This window comes from Lactuca sativa, chromosome 3 (assembly GCF_002870075.4).
Source record: "Lactuca sativa cultivar Salinas chromosome 3, Lsat_Salinas_v11, whole genome shotgun sequence".
Classification (NCBI taxonomy): domain Eukaryota; kingdom Viridiplantae; phylum Streptophyta; class Magnoliopsida; order Asterales; family Asteraceae; genus Lactuca; species Lactuca sativa.
Window position 1 is genome coordinate 106,371,560 of NC_056625.2, and position 22,193 is coordinate 106,393,752.

The 22,193-nt window shown below is 38.2% G+C and overlaps 1 protein-coding gene across 1 annotated transcript; it reads right to left on the reverse strand.

Annotated features, from left to right (window-relative positions):
* Positions 1-16,994: 16,994 nt before the first annotated feature.
* Positions 16,995-17,568, reverse strand: LOC111897565 (auxin-responsive protein SAUR50). The gene has a single exon (XM_023893523.3). The coding sequence runs from the start codon at positions 17,488-17,490 to the stop codon at positions 17,179-17,181; it is 312 nt and encodes a 103-aa protein (XP_023749291.1). The 5' UTR covers positions 17,491-17,568; the 3' UTR covers positions 16,995-17,178.
* Positions 17,569-22,193: the final 4,625 nt, after the last annotated feature.

Here is a 22,193-nt window from a genome sequence, read left to right on the forward strand (position 1 = left end):
GTAATTATTCTAATCAACTGGTAATATGTAAAAATTATCATAATGGTTTCATGTTGGGATTTAATTCTGATATAAACTAAAATTTCATATTTTTACCCTCTGAACTTGTGAGAAGTATTGAATATTGATGTGAATTTTACACAGATCATAATGCCGCTTTCTGAATTTAATTAAGAACCTGTTTAATTAAATCAGCAAAAAGTTAGGATTAACTAAATAACTTGTTTTGGTTAATTAACTAGGTAAAAGAGAACTTAATACAGCTTCTTAGTAGTTTTCAATACCAACTTAGATAGAACACATTCTAAACAACCAGGTTTATATTGATTGCATGATTAATAAAGTCACACTAGAACTGAATTCGCTTTTTATTATTGAATTTTATTTAGTTTATTTTCACTGCTCTTTTTGTTATTAATTTACAGTAAAAATTCCCTTTGTTACATTTTCTATTTTATGACTAGAGTGTGCCTTATGCAAAGAAGAATTGACTTTTAGGCTGTGTCCTTCGACCTTGCTTCATGTGTTATTGTTTAGTTTATTTGAGTAGTGATATTTTATTTTCTTGAGATGCCCACGACAACATTTTAACAAATAGTCGTCGTTGATGTGGACACGGTGCTGCTAATACTTTTATGCCGATATCACTATGTACATGTACACTATTACAGTTTGATCTAGAGATAGAGAAGACTGCAAGAAAACTGAGGAACAAGAAGCTAAGAAAAAACTTTCAATAGATATCTTTGCTTAATCATCTTCTCTAGCCTCATAAAAACTAAACCACAAGGTAGTCCCTTGTAGAATGAACCAGACCCGAATTTTCCATCCTACCCCAAAGTGCCACCATCTGCACCTTCTTACAACCCATTTAAAAAATATTCCCCATCAGCTTTTGAAAAATCTGAAACCATAGACTCTTTTGAAACTGGTTTTGAAAAACTAGCCATGAGTGACACATAAAACAAAGAAAACACTGTTAGATAGTGGGCCACCCAAGAGTATACCCAGCAACCTCTCTACATCGCCTTTCCAGAAGCCCATAACTTTGAGTTGAAATCCAGGCTGTTTAACCTCCTTCCCACTTTCAAAAGTCTCAAAAATGAAGATCCATATAAATTCCTTAAGGAATTTCATGTGGTATGTTCATAAATGAAGCTACATGCCATAAAATATGATCAGATAAAGCTAAGCGCATTCCCCTTTTCACTTTAATACTTAGCAAGAAAATGTTTGTATGAGCACCCATCCAGGTCGATAACCACGTGGACTAAACTTGTGAAGTTTTTCTTAGAAAACTATTTTCCTGAAACTCAAGTTTCCAGCCTTTGTCGTGAGATACTTGGTATCAATCAAGGAAGAAGAGAAGATTTGCACAATTACTGGGAGAGTTTCAAAAAGCTACTTGTTCGGTGACCATAACATGGAATTAACAATTACGTCGTTCATGAGAAGGCCTGACACTTATAGAAAGATGACTGATAAATGATTCAACTAACCGATCTTTAGGTGACTTGACACCAACAGAAATCCAGGAAATGATAGAAAAACTTTCCATTGAGTCAAAGCATTCTGGTAACTAAGACGAGTGGTACGTGGATCAGCCATGGGGAGTTAAAAGAAATAATTTCTTCTCATTTAGACACCCAAAATTTTGAATGTACAAAAGTAGTTCTGCTACTGAAGAAAAAGGAGTTGCAAAAAAAGTGTGGAATTTACCTGAAGACTGACCATCCCACCGATATGTGCCCATTATTGTAAGAGGACACAACTGCACTAAAAGCTGTCGGAGACTATCAACAAAATTTCCAGAATAACTTTCAGCAACGACAACAGTATCAAAATCCGTCTGGATTCCATCAGCAATGAAATTTTTAGTAGTCGGGTTTTCTGCTGAATTTTCAGAATCAGTAGTAGTTTTAGATTCAAAATATTTAACATAATTCACATCAGCAATCTGGCAAGTCCAGTGTAGCCTTGGAATACATAGTAAAAAGCTTACCCACCTACACTCACCCGTTCCAGAATGAAACCAGACCAATCATCAAAAAATTAGAACAACAGGTGTCTCAACTTGCCACTTATATGGGTTGAGTGGAGTCTCAAGGGAAATTACCAAGGCGAACTGAAAACTATCCAAAACATAATGTAAGTGAAATTTCCATATGTAACGCCCGGGTTTCAGGGCTAAGCATATTTAACAATGTAATAGTCTAGTTCAACTATTGTAACTCTTTTTGAAGTAATAAAGATGAAATATTTGAGTATTATGTGTTTATGTGTTTATTATTTAATTATAAATGTATAATTAATAAAGAACAAAAATAAGCGTCAAAATTAAAGTGTGAGATAAGTCCGATATCTTTACATAAAGTTGTAGTGGTTGAAACAAGGATTCCGAGGATATAAGGAACGCTGAAATTCGAGTTATAACGAAGAAGTTATGACCCGTCGAAGTTTCGCGTCAAAACCGACACGATACCGGTAAGCGTAAATAGTGAATTTATGATAGAGGGAGATTTAGACTTAGCGATCTAAACAAAAGTCGTATAATATGTTAAACTAAGAACATTGATAAAAAGAACGCCCAAATCTGATTTCGTATGAAGAAGTTATGATTTTTCGAAGTTTCGGATTAGCAGTGTACAGCCCGAAATTCGAATATTAGATCGAGTGATTTTTAGCCGACACGACCTAAACGAGAATCGAAGATGTCATTAAGAGTAGCGTAACGAGAAAAAGATGGGCGAAAACGGATGTCGGATGAACAAGTTATGAGGATTTAACGGATCAATCCTGTCCCGGCCCGTAAATAATATAAAATTTAAAATCGAGTCAAAATTAGCTGACGGAGTCTAAACGAAAGTTGTAGAGTACGTTCCCACCTTCGCGTGGATATAAAGAACGTCGAAAACGAAGCTCGTACGCAAAAGTTACAAATTTTTAAAGATTGTTCTCGATTTTGCGAGATCTGATACGAAGTCGCTGACGTGGCGCTTTCCCAGCCGTCCGATGATAATCGCTGAAGTCGCCTCGGATCATGACACGTAGCCCCCTCGCTACGCCCAGCGTCCGGTCTCGTACGCACCGCGTTCGCATAGCCATGTTCGGTCCAGCTTGAGCCACGTCGCACCATCCGGAGTTTGCCACCTCGCATCTTATCCGAACCACTACGCCCAGCGTAGGTCCGAGGTACGCCCAGCGTACCGAGGCCTCGCAGGCTATATAAAGGGCCGAAGGAAGCTTCATTTTTCACACCAAATTCCATTCTCTCTCTAGTTTCTTTCTCTCTCTACAACCCCAAACCCCCTAACCCTACATAAACCCCCTAGCACCCTAAGGAAGCCTCGAGGCTCCCGGAGTCCCGAGAAAAAGGAGTCTTTCGGTTTCGAAACGCTGCTCCAAATAAGTTCCGGTTTTCGATAAAATTCGCTGTAAGTGTGCTACGCTTACGCAATTTTTTATATAGCTTTCAAATAATTATAGGAATGTTATTAGGTCCTTAAAATAATTATTTGGGCTATTATTATGAGTTATATTGAGTGTTATTAATGCTTAATAATAGTTAGACTAATTAATTTGTCGCAGTTATCGTTAGACTAAACCCTAGTGGTATTGGTACTAGGTTTTATCAAAGGAAAATCGTTTTGAGAGTATCGAAGCGCTGTCCGAGTGCTGAGTCACCACCTTTCAGGTGAGTGCATAGTTAGTTTCAGCTTACACATAGATATGAAGTATTTTATATAAATTACGTGCTATGTGTGCATATTATCTGAATACTTGCTATCTATGCTGGATGAACATTGTTATACATGTTTTCAATGATTTAAACTGTATATGTATTTTATATCTACGAAAATGTTGGGGTAAAACATGGGTAGATGTAATAGGTGATGTGTGTTAAAATGATGAGAGGCCTCGATATTGTTGTTGTTGATTCTGTCATCTAGCGGAGTATGGATGACGACCACGGACTCTTCTAGACAGTCTAGTGGAACACTAGTAGGCTCGTAACCTGTAGGTGTTTGTGAACGATGTGTTCACCGTTGTACTCCATCCCCCACATGGTTGCCTTTAGGACATTTATTGTTAAGGAATCCTCTTAGCAGTAGTGTCCATCCCGATGATGATCCTTAGGCTAGGTCCCTTATGATAGGTGTTTAGGGACGTAAAGTGAGGATAAGGGGAACGGGTAATTGGGTTATTGTTGATTGATGAAATTAATAAACTTATTTATTGTGGGTTGAAAACTCTATGTGCTTACAGGCTCCCAAGCCTAACCCACTCAGTTTTATGTATTACAGGTAGTGGCGCTTGAGCATAGATATGATGTTTGGACGAGGGATTACGGATATAGGCCTGTAGATATGAAATAATGTAGTAAGGCTTATATTGTACTGTTTATGCTTTTGATCTGTATGAACATGACATCCCAAGTCTTTTAATGAAATACATTTCTATGGAAATGCTATTGATAAATCTTTATCATATTTTGTTTTGGGACAAATTCCGCAACACTTTTATTTAAAATGTTACTCTGATTTTTAAACAAAGCATAAACAAAATCGATCTTTTCTGGTCGTAATTTTAGGGATGTCACAGTTGGTATCAGAGCATTAGTTTAAGAAAACTAGGAATATGGATTTATTTCTAGACTTAAACTTAGAATGCTAAGCGATGGTTGTGAGGTGTGAGCACTAGCTTATTTTAGGAATTGTGCATAAAATGCTTTTATGTGCTAAATGCTTTGTGCATGATATGCTGTTATTTGTTCGGATCTATGGTCTGTTGCCGACTGGATCTGGAAACCTTATGTGTTTAGGATTCTAAACGTACGACTACGATATTAGAACTAGCATGTAAACGTTTCGGAGTGATAAGGATGATTTAAACGTCTATCCTAAATAAAGATCTAAATTCACCTTATTCGGTGTATAGATCAAGATGGCAAGGACCCGTAGCGGAAACGTGAACGCAAATAGAGATAGGAACCAACCCCCAGTGGTTCAACAAATACATGTTGTAGAAGAAGTAGCACCTGAGTCAGTCATCATGGCTGGAGTTCAAGCCATGATTCAGGCTATGCTAGCTGAACAAAGGGAAGAAATGAGACGGATGCTCCACGAAAATACAGACGAACCTACCATACATGTTGAACCGACAGATCTAGTTCCCGAGCAATCTGAGGAAGGGAACTATAGCCGCCAAGTGAGTCAAGTAGGGACTCAAGGTGAGCAAAGGGATGGCCCAGTAGGGAGAAACAACAAGGATGGGTGGATGTACAAAAATTTCTTGGGTGCGAAACCAACAAATCTCTTAGGAAGCCCAAATCCTGTTGAGATTATGGACTGGATCTCCGAGATGGAGATGGTGTTTGAGAGCTGCGACTGCAGCGTGAAGCAAAAGACTGTCTTCGCTGTGAGACAATTGAAAATTGGAGTCTTGAGCTGGTGGAAGCTATTGGAAGATACAATGCCACGAGGAGAAGCTCTGAAAATGTCATGGGATGAGTTCTTGGAACAACTGAAGGCGCAATACTGTTCAGAGATAGACCTGATTGATTTGAACAATGAGTTACAAAATTCGAGGAAGGGGAGGATGAGCATCGATGACTATGCTGTTGCATTCACGGAAAAGATGAAGTTGTTCTCATACCTAGTGTCAACCGAAATTTCCAAAATTGAGAAGTTCGCAAACGGACTGCCGGCGGACTTTGGCCCAACAGTCAAGATGGCAACCACTCTGAAATCAGCTGTTCGAGCAGCTAAGAATGTGGAGACCCAACAAAAGGAAAGAGGTATGGAAAGGGATGAGGTTGGTGAGAAACGGAAGTTCGATGGATCCTCGAAGTCCAACAAGAAGAGTAGATTCTCAAAGTCTGGTTCGAGAGGAGGAGGATCAGAAGCGAAGTGGTGTGACAAGTGCAAGAAGAAGCACTCTGGGAAGTGTGACGGAGGGGTCACTTGTTTCAAATGCGGAAAGCCTGGGCACTATGCCAATGAATGCACCCTCAACCAGAAGGCCTATTATGGGTGTAATGAAGAAGGGCACATTTTGAAGGACTGCCCGAAGAAGAAGGAGGAAGGAAGACCCAACATACCACCAAAGCCGAAGGTGAGAGCCTTCCAGATGAAGCTCGAGGCTGCAAAGGAGGCAGCAGACGTCACTTCAGGTACCTTTCTTGTAAATGGTTTTCCTGCAAATATACTATTTGATTCCGGAGCCAAATACTCCTTTGTGTCGCATAAATTTGGTGGGAAATTAGCATTGCCTGTAGAAAAACTTGATAATGCCCTGATTGTAGAAGTTGCCAGTGGCAAATTCGTACCTGTTAGTAATCGTATTAGGAACATCGTCATTGAACTAAACGGAAACAAATTACACGAAGAGCTATTACCCATAGAGTTAAACGGTTTCGACATCATTTTGGAGATGGATTGGCTTAGCGCCAACGATGCTGAGATTCAATGCCGAAAGAAGATAGTAAGGGTGAACCCACCCGGAAAGGAATCAGTTATGGTGTACGGGGATAAACGTAGAGTGAATTCTGGAATCATCGATGTGCTTCGTACTTGGCATTCGCAATCGATGCTAAGAAGGAGAAGAAATAGGTGCAGAATATACTGGTTGTGTGTGATTATCCGGAAGTCTTTCCCGAAGATCTTCCCGGATTACCACCTGATAGGCAAGTGGAGTTTCGTATCGACTTGTTACCAGGAACAACACCGATAGCAAAAGCACCTTACCGATTAGCACCGAGGGAGATGATGGAGCTCATGACGCAACTTCAGGAGCTATTGGACAACGATTTCATTCGACCTAGTTCATCACCCTGGGGAGCTCCGGTGTTATTCATGAAGAAGAAGGACGGAAGTATGAGAATGTGTATAGACTACCGAGAGCTGAATAAGGAAACGGTGAAGAACAAGTATCCATTGCCGAGGATTGATGACCTATTCGATTAGCTGCAAGGTTCGAGCTACTTCTCAAAGATCGATCTTAGGTCAGGATATCACCAGCTGAAGGTGAGAGAGCAGGATATTGAGAAGACTGCATTCAGAACAAGATATGGACACTATGAGTTCTTGGTTATGTCATTTGGACTAACCAATGCTCCTGCAGCATTCATGGATTTGATGAACAGGGTTTGTAAACCATTCCTCGATAAATCCGTGATAGTGTTCATCGACGACATTCTCATCTACTCGAAAAGCCAGGAGGAGCATGGCAAGCATCTACGAGAAGTGTTGGAAGTATTAAAGAAGGAGAAGCTTTACGCTAAGTTCTCCAAATGCGACTTTTGGATATGAGAGGTCCAGTTCTTGGGTCACGTGGTTAACCAGGAAGGGATAATGGTTGACCTCGCAAAGATCGAGGCTGTAATGAAGTGGGAATGTCCAAAGAGTCCCACGGAGATCCGAAGCTTTCTAGGATTAGCCGGATATTATCGACGATTTATCCAAGGCTTTTCTTCGATAACTGCTCCATTAACATCGTTGACCCACAAAGGAGCTACATATACGTGGAGTGAGAAGCACGATGAGGCATTCGAGAAGCTAAAGAAGAAGTTATGTGAAGCACCGATACTTTCTCTACCCGATGGAGTTGAAGACTTTGCGGTTTATAGCGATCCATCTGGAGTCGGGTTGGGTTGTGATCTGACCCAAAGAGAAAAGGTGATAGCATACGCATCTCGACAATTGAAAGAGCATGAAAAGAACTACCCCACTTATGATCTGGAGTTGGCAGCGGTAGTATTTGCCTTAAAGATATGGAGGCATTACCTCTACGGCACGAAGTGCAAGCTCTTCACTGATCATAAGAGTCTCCAGTATCTCTTTAATCAGAAGGATTTGAACATGAGGCAACAACGTTGGCTAGAACTACTCAAGGACTACGACTGTGAGATACTTTACCAACCAGGTAAAGCAAATATTGTTGCTGATGCTCTCAGTCGGAAAGTCAATCTTGAAAGGAAAAGGCCAAGAGCGTTAAGAATTGAAGTCATCTCGACGATTGTGGAAAGTATCAAGAAAGCTCAAGAAGAAGCTTTAGAGAAGAATGACCGAAAGGAAGAATGTTTGGGAAGAATGTTAGTGTTCGGTACAAACAGTCGAGGACTGAAGGTATTCCAAGATCGGATTTGGGTACCTAAGACGGGAGGAATAAGAGACCTTCTGAAGGAAGAAGCACATAAGACCATGTACTCAATTCATCCCGGTAGCACTAAAATGTATAGGGACCTAAAACCCTACTACTGGTGGCCGACGATGAAGCTCGATGTTGCGAAGTATGTGGCCGAGTGTGTGACATGTGCAAGAGTTAAGGCACAACATCAGAAACCGTACGGGAGTTTAGAACCTTTACCTGTACCCATGGGTAAATGGGAAGAAATTACCATGGATTTTGTGACTAAACTGCCCAGGACGAAGAACGGAGACGACATGATTTGGGTAGTCGTGGATCGTTTCACCAAGAGTGCACACTTCATAGCAGCCAACAAGAAGTGGTCTATGGATAAGCTCGCAAATGCTTACGTGAAGGAAATTGTAAGACTTCACGGTGTTCCTCTTACGATCGTATCAGATCGTGACAGTCGTTTCACGTCGAGGTTTTGGAGGAGTCTACAAGAGGAGTTGGGTACAAAGTTGTGTTTGAGTACTACTTATCATCCGCAAACTGATGGTCAGAGCGAAAGAACGATTCAGACATTGGAAGATATGCTGAGAGCATGTACCCTCGAATTCCAAGGGAATTGGGACGAGCACTTACATCTGGTAGAATTGTCGTACAACAATAGTTTTCACTCGAGCATCAAGATGGCACCTTATCAAGCCTTGTATGGACAGAAGTGTCGTACACCGTCTTGTTGGATTGAAGCCGGAAAGAAGCAGTTTATGGGCCCCGAGATAGTCCATGAGACTGCTGAAATGTTGAAGGTGATTAGGGAAAGAATGTTAGCAACCCATGATCGTCAGAAGAGCTATGCTGACAAGAAAAGATGACCGACAACCTTCGAAGTTGGGGATTCGGTATTGCTAAAGGTCTCACCATTGAAGGGACTTATACGATTTGGGAAACGAGGAAAGTTAAGTCCAAGGTTTATTGGACCGTTCAGAGTTCTTCAGAAGAGTGGGAACCAAGCTTACAAGCTGGAATTGCCCGAAGAACTCAATGATATTCATAACACCTTCCATGTGTGTTATTTGAGGAAACTCACGGGAGATGTTCCCGACATAATTCCAATCTCAGAGTTAAGGATGGATGAGAATAAAAGGCTGATCGAAGAGCCTGAGGCAATTGTTGACCGTAAGACTAAGAAGTAACGATGCAAGATGGTCGACTTAGTGCTAGTCCGATGGAAACATTCGAATGGGCTGAATCTTACTTGGGAAACAGAGGATGACATGATGAGTCGCTATCCAGATCTGTTTGCTGATGCATGATTCCGGGACGGGATCATCCTAAGGGGGAGAGAATTGTAACGCCCGGGTTTCAGGGCTAAGCATATTTGTCAATGTAATAGTCTAGGTCAACTATTGTAACTCTTTTTGAAGTAATAAAGATGAAATATTTGAGTATTATGTGTGTTTATGTGTTTATTATTTAATTATAAATGTATAATTAATAAAGAATAAAAATAAGCGTCAAAATTAAAGTGTGAGATAAGTCCGATATCTTTACATAAATTTGTAGTGGTCAAAACAAGTATTCCGGGGATATAAGGAACGCTGAAATCCGAGTTATAACGAAGAAGTTATGACCCGTCGAAGTTTCGTGTTAGAACCGGCACGATACCGGTAAGCGTAAATAGTGAATTTATGATAGAGCGAGATTTAGCCTTAGCGATCTAAACAAAAGTTGTAGAATATGTTAAACTAAGAACATCGATAAAAAGAACGCCCAAATCTGACTTCGTATGAAGAAGTTATGATTTTTCGAAGTTTCGGATTAGCAGTGTACAGCCCCAAATTCAAATATTAGATTGAGTGATTTTTAGCCAACATGATCTAAACGAGAATCGAAGATCTCGTTAAGAGTAGCGTAAGGAGAAAAAGATGGGCGAAAACGGATGTCGGATGAAGAAGTTATGAGGATTTAACGGACCAATCCTGTCCCGGCCCGTTAATAATATAAAATTTAAAATCGAGTCAAAATTAGCTGACGGAGTCTAAACGAAAGTTGTAGAGTACGTTCCCACCTTCGTGTGGATATAAAGAATGTCGAAAACGGAGCTCGTACGCAAAAGTTACAAATTTTTAAAGATTGTTCTTGATTTTGCGAAATCTGATACGAAGTCGCAGACGTGGCGCTTTCCCAGCCGTCCGATGATAATCGTTGAAGTCGCCTCGGATCGTGACACGTAGCCCCGTCGCTACATCCAACGTCCGGTCTCGTACGCGCCGCATTCGCATAGCCATGTTCGGTCCAGCTTGAGCTACGTCGCACCATCCGGAGTCTGCCACCTCGCATCTTATCCGAACCATTACGCCCAGCGTACCGAGGCCTCGCAGGCTATATAAAGGGCCGAAGGAAGCTTCATTTTTCACACCAAATTCCATTCTCTCTCTAGTTTCTTTCTCTCTCTACAACCCCAAACCCCCCCTAAACCCTAGATAAACCCCCTAGCACCCTAAGGAAGCCTCGAGGCTCCCGGAGTCCCAAGAAAAATGAGTCTTTCGGTTTCGAAACGCTGCTCCAAATAAGTTCCGGTTTTCGATAAAATTCGCTGTAAGTGTGCTACGCTTACGCAATTTTTTATATAGCTTTCAAATAATTATAGGAATGTTATTAGGTCCTTAAAATAATTATTTGGGCTATTATTATGAGTTATATTGAGTGTTATTAACGCTTAATAATAGTCAGACTAATTAATTTGTCGCGGTTATCGTTAGACTAAACCCTAGTGGTATTGGTACTAGGTTTTATCGAAGGAAAATCGTTTTGAGAGTATCGAAGCGCTGTCCGAGTGCTGAGTCACCACCTTTCAGGTGAGTGCATAGTTACTTTCAGCTTACACATAGATATGAAGTATTTTATATAAATTACGTGCTATGTGTGTATATTATCTGAATACCTGCTATCTATGTTGGATGAACATTGTTATACATGTTTTCAATGATTTAAACTGTATATGTATTTTATATCTACGAAAATGTTGGCGTATAACATGGGTAGATGTAATAGGTGATGTGTGTTAAAATGATGAGAGGCCTCGATGTTGATGTTGTTGATTCTGACATCTAGCGGAGTATGGATGACGACCATGGACTCTTCTAGACAGTCTAGTGGAACACTAGTAGGCTCGTAACCTGTAGGTGTTTGTGAACGATGTATTCACCGATGTACTCCATCCCCCACATGGTTTCCTTTAGGACATTTATTGTTAAGGAATCCCCTTAGCAGTAGTGTCCATCCCGATGATGATCCTTAGGCTAGGTCCCTTATGATAGGTGTTTAGGGACATAAAGTGAGGATAACGGGAACGGGTAATCGGGTTATTGTGGATTGATGAAATTAATAAACTTATTTATTGTGGGTTGAAAACCCTATGTGCTCACCAGGCTCCCAAGCCTGAACCACTCAGTTTTATGTATTACAGGTAGTGGCGCATGAGCATATGATGTTTGGACGAGGGATTACGGATATAGGCATGTAGATATGAAATAATGTAGTAAGGCTTATATTGTACTGTTTATGCTTTTGATCTGTACAAACATGACATCCCAAGTCTTTTAATGAAATACATTTCTATGGAAATGCTTTTGATAAATCTTTATCATATTTTGTTTTGGGACAAATTCCGCAACTCTTTTATTTAAAATGTTACTCTAATTTTTAAACAAAGCATAAACAAAATCGGTATTTTCTGGCCGTGATGTTGGTGATGTCACACCATGAGAAGTAGGAAGACTTATGAAATCCCAAGCAAATATGAACCACAAGAGGAGGCTGAAAAGGAAATTAAGGAGGTTTTGGGTGACGAACAAGCTGAAAAGGTGGAAGAAACAAAGACTCCCAGGCAGGCCAAGCAAATACTAAAAGAGTACAAGTCAATCCCACAATTCCCATCGTGACTAAAGAGAACAGAGCGAGAGGACGAGGAAATCATGGACACCTTTCATAAGGCGGAAGTAAATTTCACTTTTAATTGTAATTAAATAGTTTCCTCGCTATGCCATGTTTTTAAAAGAATTATGTGTTTCAAAGAAAAAAATTATAAAGTAATGAAACCATTAAATTTGGTGAAAATATTTATTCTATATTGCAAAAAAGGCTTACCCCCAAAGTGTAAGGATTTGGGAATTTTTTCGATTCTTTGTAAATTGGGATACTAATGCCTTGATAGTTGCTTGGTCCATAGGTATAGGGTCGAGGTTATTCTGGGAACCTGGTTGCTTTTGGTTGGATCTTGTATGAGGCATGATTCTATATTAATGTTTTGGTATTTGTTAGATATTAATCTATTAGAATCTCTTGATTGCTCGGTTATTAGTTCGCTAGGGTTAGAAAATTCAAAAGTCGGAAAAATAGAACATCAATCAAGTAAGTTTTTTATATCGCACACAATTATTTCATAATGCAAGATACTTTTTCGTAAAAGCAGCAAGAGTAGAAGCATGGGCTGATCCTTGTGTGAGCTGAGGACACTCAGCCTTTTAGTGGCCGGTCTGTTGCAATGAAAGCAAACCGAAAATCCATTAGGGAAGTCCTTTGCCATATGCCCCTCCTTGCCACACTTGTAGTAAATCCCTGCTCGGCAAGATCCCTCATGAATCTTTCCACACTTGTCATAAGTGCGGCCCTTCTGGCCTCCTGCTCTTGTATCAGCGGGCTTAGCCCGCTTGGTCACCGACTGCGACTATACCTGTCTTCTGTCTCTATCCTGAGACTCCCCCTCCTCTCTAGCCTAAATCTCCAGCTCAATCTCCCTCCTCCTGGCATTAGTTTGTAGCTTAGCTAATGTTCGATATGATGAGTTTTCCACAAACTCCCGAATATCTCGCCTCAATATGATCAAGCACTGGATCACACGTGCCTGCTCCATAGACACATGCTCGAGGCAAAACAACGCCCTCTCATGAAACATCCTCGTAATCTCTGTCACGGTTTCTGTCTTCTGCTTGAGAGACAAAAACTCCTGGGCCAACCATTCCCTCTCCACCTGGGGAACATACTCATCTCGTAATAGCTGTATGAACCTCGCCTATGTCACTATTACATGATCTGCAGGAGAATAATAAGTCGTCACAAACCTCTACTTGTCCTTCGCTCCCAAACGAAGTTGCTTTAGCACAAATCGAACCATTAGGTCTCAGGGCATGAACAAGTATAGAAACACCCCTCGATATCATAAATCCATCTCATAGCAGCAATCGGGTCCTGGGTCCCATCAAACTCTGGTGGTTTCGTGTTGCTGAACTCCCGAAGCAACAACGAATAACCCCCCCTCCCCCCCCCCCCCCCCCCCCCGAGGCCTCGCAACAGCTAGGGTTGTGGTGGCTGCGGCAGTAGTAGCCTCTGTGACAGCAGCATATCGCTCATCAAAAGTCTCAATCGGTGTGGTCTTAATAGACCCGGACATCTCTGGTATGGCCTCCCTGATAGCTGAGGCCACCTCCTCAGCAATGATCGTGCGGATCTCCTCGTTATTAGTACCACTGCCCCCGAGGTTGTTGCGGGTAATCACCATAGTCTCTTTGAAATACAAACATAAAAATCATCAGGGACTGGCTCAAGCGCACACTCAATTACCTACCCCTACATGCTCCTTAGCATCCTAAGGTCCTTACTTGGGTTGCATATAGATCTGGGGCTTTCAGTAGTACGGGCGCAATACTACCTTCCACAACAACCCATAGTCTCCCAAAGTCCTCGTCCTAGGATCCTAATTCATAAGTACTCTACCCCTTACAAATATCAAACTACTCTCTCAGTAGACTCCTTAATGCATATCTCGGTATCTCCCCTAGATTACTCCTTGACTCAAAAAGCTCTCTCTAAAGGATTCCTGCTATGTACCCTTACTCGGCACACACAGAGAGCAAATAGCAGATAATATCAATCAATAACATCCCCCTAGGCTAAGGCATCATGAATCGGGCAACTCTAGCTCTAATTTCTTGAAGTACCTAGCCTATCATCTAGCATGCAGCTGTAATATCTCATAAGTATCTCATAATATAAACAAGTAATGGTATTTTGAGAAATCACCGTTCGGGCTCTGGCTGATTGTACACACTACTTCATCTCTTTTTCTCTTAAAAGCTTTTACTCGTTTTAGAAAAATCATTTCTTTTTAGAAATTTTTTCTCAAATCCTCCGTTTGAGTCTAGACATACCCGAGGGTACGTCCGAATCCCTCAAACCAAGGCTCTGATACCAACGTGTAACACTCTAAATTTTCAAATAATTTTTCATTTTTAAAACCACATAAAATACCATTTCACATTTCTCAAACCAAAATGTATAAGTTGTTCAAAACACTAGACATCAAAATGTTTAGCAATATCCCAAAATCCTCAAAACATAATCTCAAACTGGTGTGTACAATCATGTCGGCGCCTTCTCGCGATCCTGAGAGGTACCTGAAATACATTTCACACAATACTGTAAGCACGGAGCTTAGTGAGTTCTCCAAAATACCACACAAAAATAATTAACCTCTCATAGCTATATCTTGATAAGGACCCTCCAGTCATGTGTCTCAGTGAAGACCCTACGGTTTCGTAGCTCGGGTTGCACCCTCTTGTCCTGTATCTTAGTGAAGACCCTCCGGTCCCATGAAGACAGAGTAACTCAATAAGGCATGATATACAACATGAATCACAAGGACAGAATGCATAATATATCACATTACTCAGCATAAGCACATACGACCCTCCGGTCGCACAATGATTACCACTCAAGTAAGTATTGTGAGAATACTCACCTCGTAAGTAAGTAAGTAGGTCTCGTACTCAATGATCGGTCTAGAGTCCGCCTACATATCATAATCATCTCTAATTAACAATTTATAACAATAACTCCGAAGGTGTTAAACCGAACCCTTTTCTAACTCTTGGAAAGGGTGAAAGACCATTTTACCTCTTTATGGTCTCCATAATCCATAACTTCCAAACCCTAAAAGTTAACGGAAGTCAACACTCGAGTCAACAGTCCATGTTGACCCAACTCGTCGAGTGCATCTATGCAACTCGTCGAGTTCCTTCGTTTCTTCTAAAAAATCGGGAAAATCCAACTTAACTCGCCGAGTTGTCTGACCAACTCGCCGAGTTCATAACACGTCCAAACTATCGGGGAAAACCCTAACCAACTCGTCGAGTTGGCTCACCAACTTGTCGAGTCCCTTTAGTCATTTCTCTTATTCAGACGTTTTTAAGCAGAACTAAGGCCTCATACTCTAGATCTAGCCTTCTAAGGCTGAAATACCACGTAAAGCTGCAAACTTTATGTTCATGCATGGCATCTAGGGCTAAGTTTGCTAACCCAAAGCTCAATAGAGGGTTTAAGGCATGCAGGTTGGCCAAAGCTTGATAAAGCTTGAATCTTCTGGCGTAAAGGACCTCATACTGTCCAGATCTGAAGTCTCATCTTCAAGGCATGCTCAAACAACTAAAGGACTTAAAGAGAAGATATAAATGGCCATAAACTCCTTAATGGAGAGATCTAACACATAAGTGGTCAAGGCAATAGCTTTTTACCTCTAAATGACAGCTAACACTGAAAGAATACTGGATCCAAAGCCTCCTTCTCGTTCCAAATATTTCACCAAAACACACACTCTTAGCCTCTTTCTCTCTCTCTCTCTCTCTCTCTCTCTCTCTCTCTCTCAGATGATAACAGCTCGATTAGGGTTTCTCTTAGGGTGCTAGGGTAATCAAGGAGGCGGGGTAAAGGACTTAAGGTCCTTTAAATAGGGTGCAAACCCTGAAAATTAGGGTTTTCACACTCAGCTCCTACTCGTCGAGTCGGGTCTCCCCAACTCGTCGAGTAGACTCTAAAAATCACGCGGTTAACTCAATCTCTACTCAGCAAGTTGGGGCCTCCAACTCGTCGAGTTGCCGTGACAAAATGAATGTTGTTTAACTAAATATTATACCTGAGAGTTGGGATGTTATACAGTCTGTCTTGAAAGCAATACTAACTATACTAAAATATGTTGATAATTCTGATGTCACTAACATGCCTTAAAGCCTAGCTAAGTCTTATGAGAGAATGCTAACGATTGGTTTGTTTGACATGAGTTTTGTTGCTATAAGCTTCCGTTTACTTGTATATTGTCAAACTGTAATAAACATTGTATGAAAGTGGTTTTTTCTTGTATATTGTCAAATACTAATAAGCATTGTATGAAACTGGTTTTTATAACTTTGTATAAACTATAGCTAGCCATGCGTTAATCTATATGGATTGAATAAAATAAAAAGTATTATTGAAATTTATAAGAAACTAAAGCCAGTTAGTTATAATAGTCATATGAAGACTCGTATTGTATAGACTTAAATATATTTAATTTGATAATATCACTTACGATTGACTTCTATGAATTCATCACCGACTCTATACTAGTCTATATGGTTGACCAAGTTAGCGTCGGATTACTATTTACTTGTGCAATGATTACATTCATTTTGTTTTGAATATTTTCATATTGAACCAAATTAACGATAGTACCGTTATAAAAGCAAACCAATGTGGCCTAACTATTAGTAATATGTTTACATGTATCGATAGTTTCATTTTCTCGTAAATAAACTTCTACTCTTCCCTGATAAAACAAAGCGTCTTTACAAAAGTAAAAACGATATTAAGCAAGTCCCGTTATGTCCATTTGTAGATGGTAAAAACCGCCTAAATATTTATTATTCATTTACGATAACTGATTAGATAACCCACAAATTGCAAAATTAAAAACAAAACTAGTTTGTTTTTAATACTACAAAATAAAATTAATCATACACAGTTTTTCTCATTTTGGGCAATGGTCATCGTATTAAATGCATGAGGGAAAAATCATCTCCCATGCAGAAACTTTCCATTTTGTACAAAATTTGAAACATATCTTTCCAAGGGTATTGAAACACACACACACCACTTGAGAAAAATATAAAGAGGATCACCAAAAACGAAATTTCTTCACAAAATGGGAAGAATCTATGGTTTTCTTTTTTTCTTTCATGCAATCATGGAGAAAAATGACAAAAAATCAACTTCTTGGCAAGGAATGATTATGCCTGATTCATGATTGAATCCAAATTCTTCTTCAGATCTTTGTAGTAGGTCTTGAAACGTTGGATGATCCAAACATGATATTGGTACGATGTATCTGCTTCGCCTTTCTCCTATGTACACCACAAAATGTCCTTTTGGGACATCGTTTGGAAGGCTATTGTCATCACTGTTCTTGCCAAAACTTGAGCACCTTTTGATGATTTTCTTGAGAGCTAATGCTTGAGTTTGTTTATTGTTCGACTTCCTGAGACCCATTGTTACGTTATGGAGGTTCTGGTAGCGCTGATGGTGGTGTTTGTGGTTGCTGTGGTGGTGGTTTGATTTTTGAAATGGAGAGGAAAGTATTTATAAGGGAGAAGAGAGGGGCAAAAGCATGTGGAGTGTAGGGGCAGGTAGTAAACAAGGTAGTTCACGGGTTCACCTCTTTGAGTTTGCCCTACATTGGTATCCTTCCTTACAGACATCAAGGCCCAAAGTCTTTTTCTTGATTTATGTGCTTTTACATTTATATATACATATTTGAATATAAAGAGAGACCCAAAAACCGCCACCACCATCAAGAGGTCATGTTGTATGGTAATTTATAGACAATATATAAAAATAAGATTCTAATAGGCATTTAAACAAGTGGAAATTTCGTCTAAGTTTAAGTGTCCAGGTGCATATTTTGGAAATTATTATTATTTGACATATTTGTTATATACTGTAAGAAAGATGAATCCATTATGTTAATTAATTAAAGTTATACATATATGCGTGTGTTTGAAGAAACGCGTTATATTTGTGTGAAGAAATTTATGTGCATGTGTTTGATGAAAACGCGTGATGGAGAAAACAAAGTTTAGAAGATTGTCTATTCGAAGCAGAATTTTAATGTTAAGTCGTATTCGTGCATTTATGATTTGTCGTCTGAGATAGTTTTGTGGATAAACAAGCACTAAAAGCAAGGACCAATACATAAATCGCGGTTAAAACCACAAAAGTCGCCGCTAAAGATGCACAGTGAAAACTACAACAAATCGCCGCCAAAGGTAATAGTGCCACACAAAATCGCCACTAACGAGTCGTGGTTATTGTCCCAACACTACTACTAAAAAAATGTCGTTAAAGAAATTTGTCGCCGCAAATGATTGCATCACGAGTAATATACCATAAATCCCCGCAAATGGCCACGTCGTAATACCCAGTAATAGCTGCTAGCTTTAACGTTTTTTCTTTTTAAGACAAGATTACATAAATGGTCCTTGTGGTTGACACAATTGATCAACTTTGGTCTTTTTGAAAATTTTTATGAATATACGGGTCTATGTGTTTTCAAAATCTTGCAAAGATAGTCTTTTTGCTAATAGTGTTAACTTTTTCAATTAAGATTTGAGAGATTTGCCCTTCCTACCGTATAGAGACCATTTATACACTTTGTTCCAGACGCAAGACACTTTGTTCCAGACGCAAGGACTATTTATGTAACGTCATCTATTATTTATTATTATTTCTAATTAATTTATTTATATTACTATGATTTAAATTTTTTAACGTTTTATTCGAATATATTATTTAATTTTTTAATATATTTTTTGCTTATATTTTTTGATATGTTGTTCGTATAATTTTATCTAATTTTTTGACATTTTTTGAATAGATTTATTAATATTTCTTTTGACTTTTTGTTTAAATAATTTCTTTTATTTTTTTTTTATTTTTATTCGAATATATTTTTTAATGTTTTTTTTTTCTACATTTTGTTTGTTTGATTTATTAAAGATTTCATGGTGACTGTAATCATAATTCCTAATTTAATTCACTTACAATCATATTTTTTTTATTCTTTTAGTATAGATAAGGTTTTATAATATTATTTTATAATTCAAATATATAACTATATAACACATATAAAGTTGTATAAGTATAATTTTTGTAAAACTTTTTATAAACATTTTTAATAAAAAATATAAAAAAGTTGTTAAATGTTAATATGATTAATAAAAATTAGGTACACATAGACAAACTTAAGACTGTCTCGTAGTCTTAACGAGAGCATCCATTTTATTTCACATTGGACTTAACTTTACTATTTTCAAGTTATTTAATTCTTTTAAACATTTTTTTCGATTAGCCTATCTATATTAATCATATTCATATTTAACGAAGTTTTTTATATATTAAAAAAAATGTTTATAAAAAGCTTTACAAAAAGAATAATTATAAAACCTTATAAGTGTTATACAATTATATATTTGAATTAAAAAATAATAATTGTATAACCTTATATATATTAAAAGAACAAAAAAAATAGAAAAATATGGTTTTAAGTCAATTAAGTTATGAATTATAACTATAGTGATAATGAAATCCTTAACAAATGTAAACAAACAAAATGTAAAAAAAATCAATAAACAATATATTTCAACAAAAAGTCAAAAAAATAGAAGAAATTATTCAAGCAAAAAGTCAAAATAAATATTAATTAATGTATTCGAATAAAACATCAAAAAAATTAGAAAAAATTATACGAGCAAAATATCAAAAAATTGCAAGCGAAAAAATTAAAATAACATCAAGCATATATTCGAACAAAACGTCAAAAAAATTATAAATCATAGAAATATAAATAAATTAAATAAAAAAATAATAAATAATAGTCAAAGTTACATAAATAATCCATATTGTTGGAACAAATTACATAAATGGTCCTTATGACATGAAGGGCAAATAGGTCTTTTCACAAGGGACTTAACTGAAAAAGTTAACATTATTAGCCAAAAGGACTGTCTTTGCAAGATTTTGAAACCACAAGAACCATCTACGCACAAAATTTGTCATAAGGACCAAAGTTGGTCGATTGTTTCAACCACAATGACCATTTATGTAATTTTGTCTATTTTTAATAAACTCTTTTCGAGTGTACAAAACTGATACGACATGCTAAAAATGAGAAACATTAAATGCAAAAAATGATTACATATAACCACATCTACTTAAGTACCAAAAGTGTTATAATTCCATACATATACCAAAATAAATAACAAATATGTTATAAAGTTATGTCATAACAAGTCTAATAAAACATAAACTAGTTCAAACGTGTCATCATCTTGATTCCTCTCGTTTCCTCCGTATCACATGGTGTTTTATTCGCCGCAAAGCATGCTAGAAGTTCCACATTACACGTTAGATCGTTGAACATTGACGCAGTATTCTCTAACTATATAATAAATAACAACATATAAACATAAAAGTTAAACTATCAACATAAATCAAACTACTAAACTAACAATTACCAAAATATAAGTAAACTATAAATTAACAGCATAAACCAATTACCAATTATCAAAGTAACAAACTATCAAACTCTCAAATTAGCAATTACCAAACTAACAACCAAACTAGCAAATCAAACCAACAATCATACTACCAAAGCAAAAACGTAACAATTACCAATTTATCAAACTATCAGCATAAACATGCATATCGGATCATCAACATAAACTAAACTACCAAAATATCAAATTACCAAACCATATATGAGACTTTGAATTAAATAGACTTGTTTTATATATGATGATTGTTCCACATATGCAGTCGGCGCAAAGGAAGAAGGTTTACATCTAATGACACCATGATGACCACCTAATACTTCCTAAAAAATAGCTCTTTTTTCATCTGATAGTTTTTTCTTCGATTAACCCTTGAATTTGTTCTTGGAGCTAGAGCACTAACTTCTTATGTATATGTGACAACCGTCTATTTTGGTCAAACAAAGTCAACAAATCAACCAGGTCAACTCAACTAGTGCTAGTATGATAGGGTTTACATTATGTTTTTCCTAATGTACAACTTACTATTATAATACAAAGTATTACTAGAGGATTTCAAATTTCCCAATGAAAACTCTAAATAGAGTGAATAACGTAACAACTCGATAAAACTCAACTATGTATCCTACCGGGATGTATAACACTCACAACATGATGTAGTGGAGTTCTCAATCTCTCTCTCTCTCTCTCTCTCTCTCTCTCTCTCGCTTTTCTAAATCTCCCCTGGTAATAAAAATCACTTTTCTAACTTTTCCATAAACACCCATACCATCCCAACCCTCCCTTTTTTGAAAATGGCTCAAAACTAAAGAAGAAAACCAAAAAGACCAAGAAGGGTTCGCAGGTTACTCTTCACTGCGAACCTTTGCAGGCTTTCGCATCCTTCTGGCCACTTTCGCTTCTTATCGACAACTTTCGCATCCTTCCTACCACTTTCGCTTCTGATCGGTAACTTTCGCATCCTTTCGGCCAATTTCACTTCTGATCGGTAACTTTCGCATCTTCTTGGACACGTTCGCATGCGAACCTCACCTTCACAGTCGAGGACTTTCGAATGTACTCCTCTCGCAGCGAACCAAGGACTTTCGCATCGACAGCCTTTGCAGCGAACCTCTCACAACGAACCAAGAGCTTTCACATGCGAGCCTCTCGTAGCAAACCTCCCTTTCGCAGGCCAACAACCTTCGCACCTTTGGACCTTATTCCTGATTTTTGGCAGTTTCGCATTTTTCGTCAGTTTTAGGAGTTTTTGACGTGGGATTTTCATCCAACTCATATTTTTCACATCTTAGACCCCCTAAACTCATATTTTATCCATATCTTGAAGATTTATTATATATAAATCATACTTTTACATTAAGAAATATCTAAAGAAAAATGGATATTATATTATGCAAGTGGGCACAAATGGGTCAAGTAGATCCCCACTTGTCACCTTTATGTCACTTCTTCATTTTCCATTGGTCAAATCATTATCCATTACACATTCCAACACCAATCCACTTGCCTCACTCTCCTTCCATAAAAGGAAACCTCCAGGAGGCTTAAAAATCACATCTAAAATTCTTCCAAAAATCCACTTTTCTCCAAAAGAGCTCTCATCTTCTCTCCACTCCAGCCACATTTTTGGAAGTGTTCTTGGGT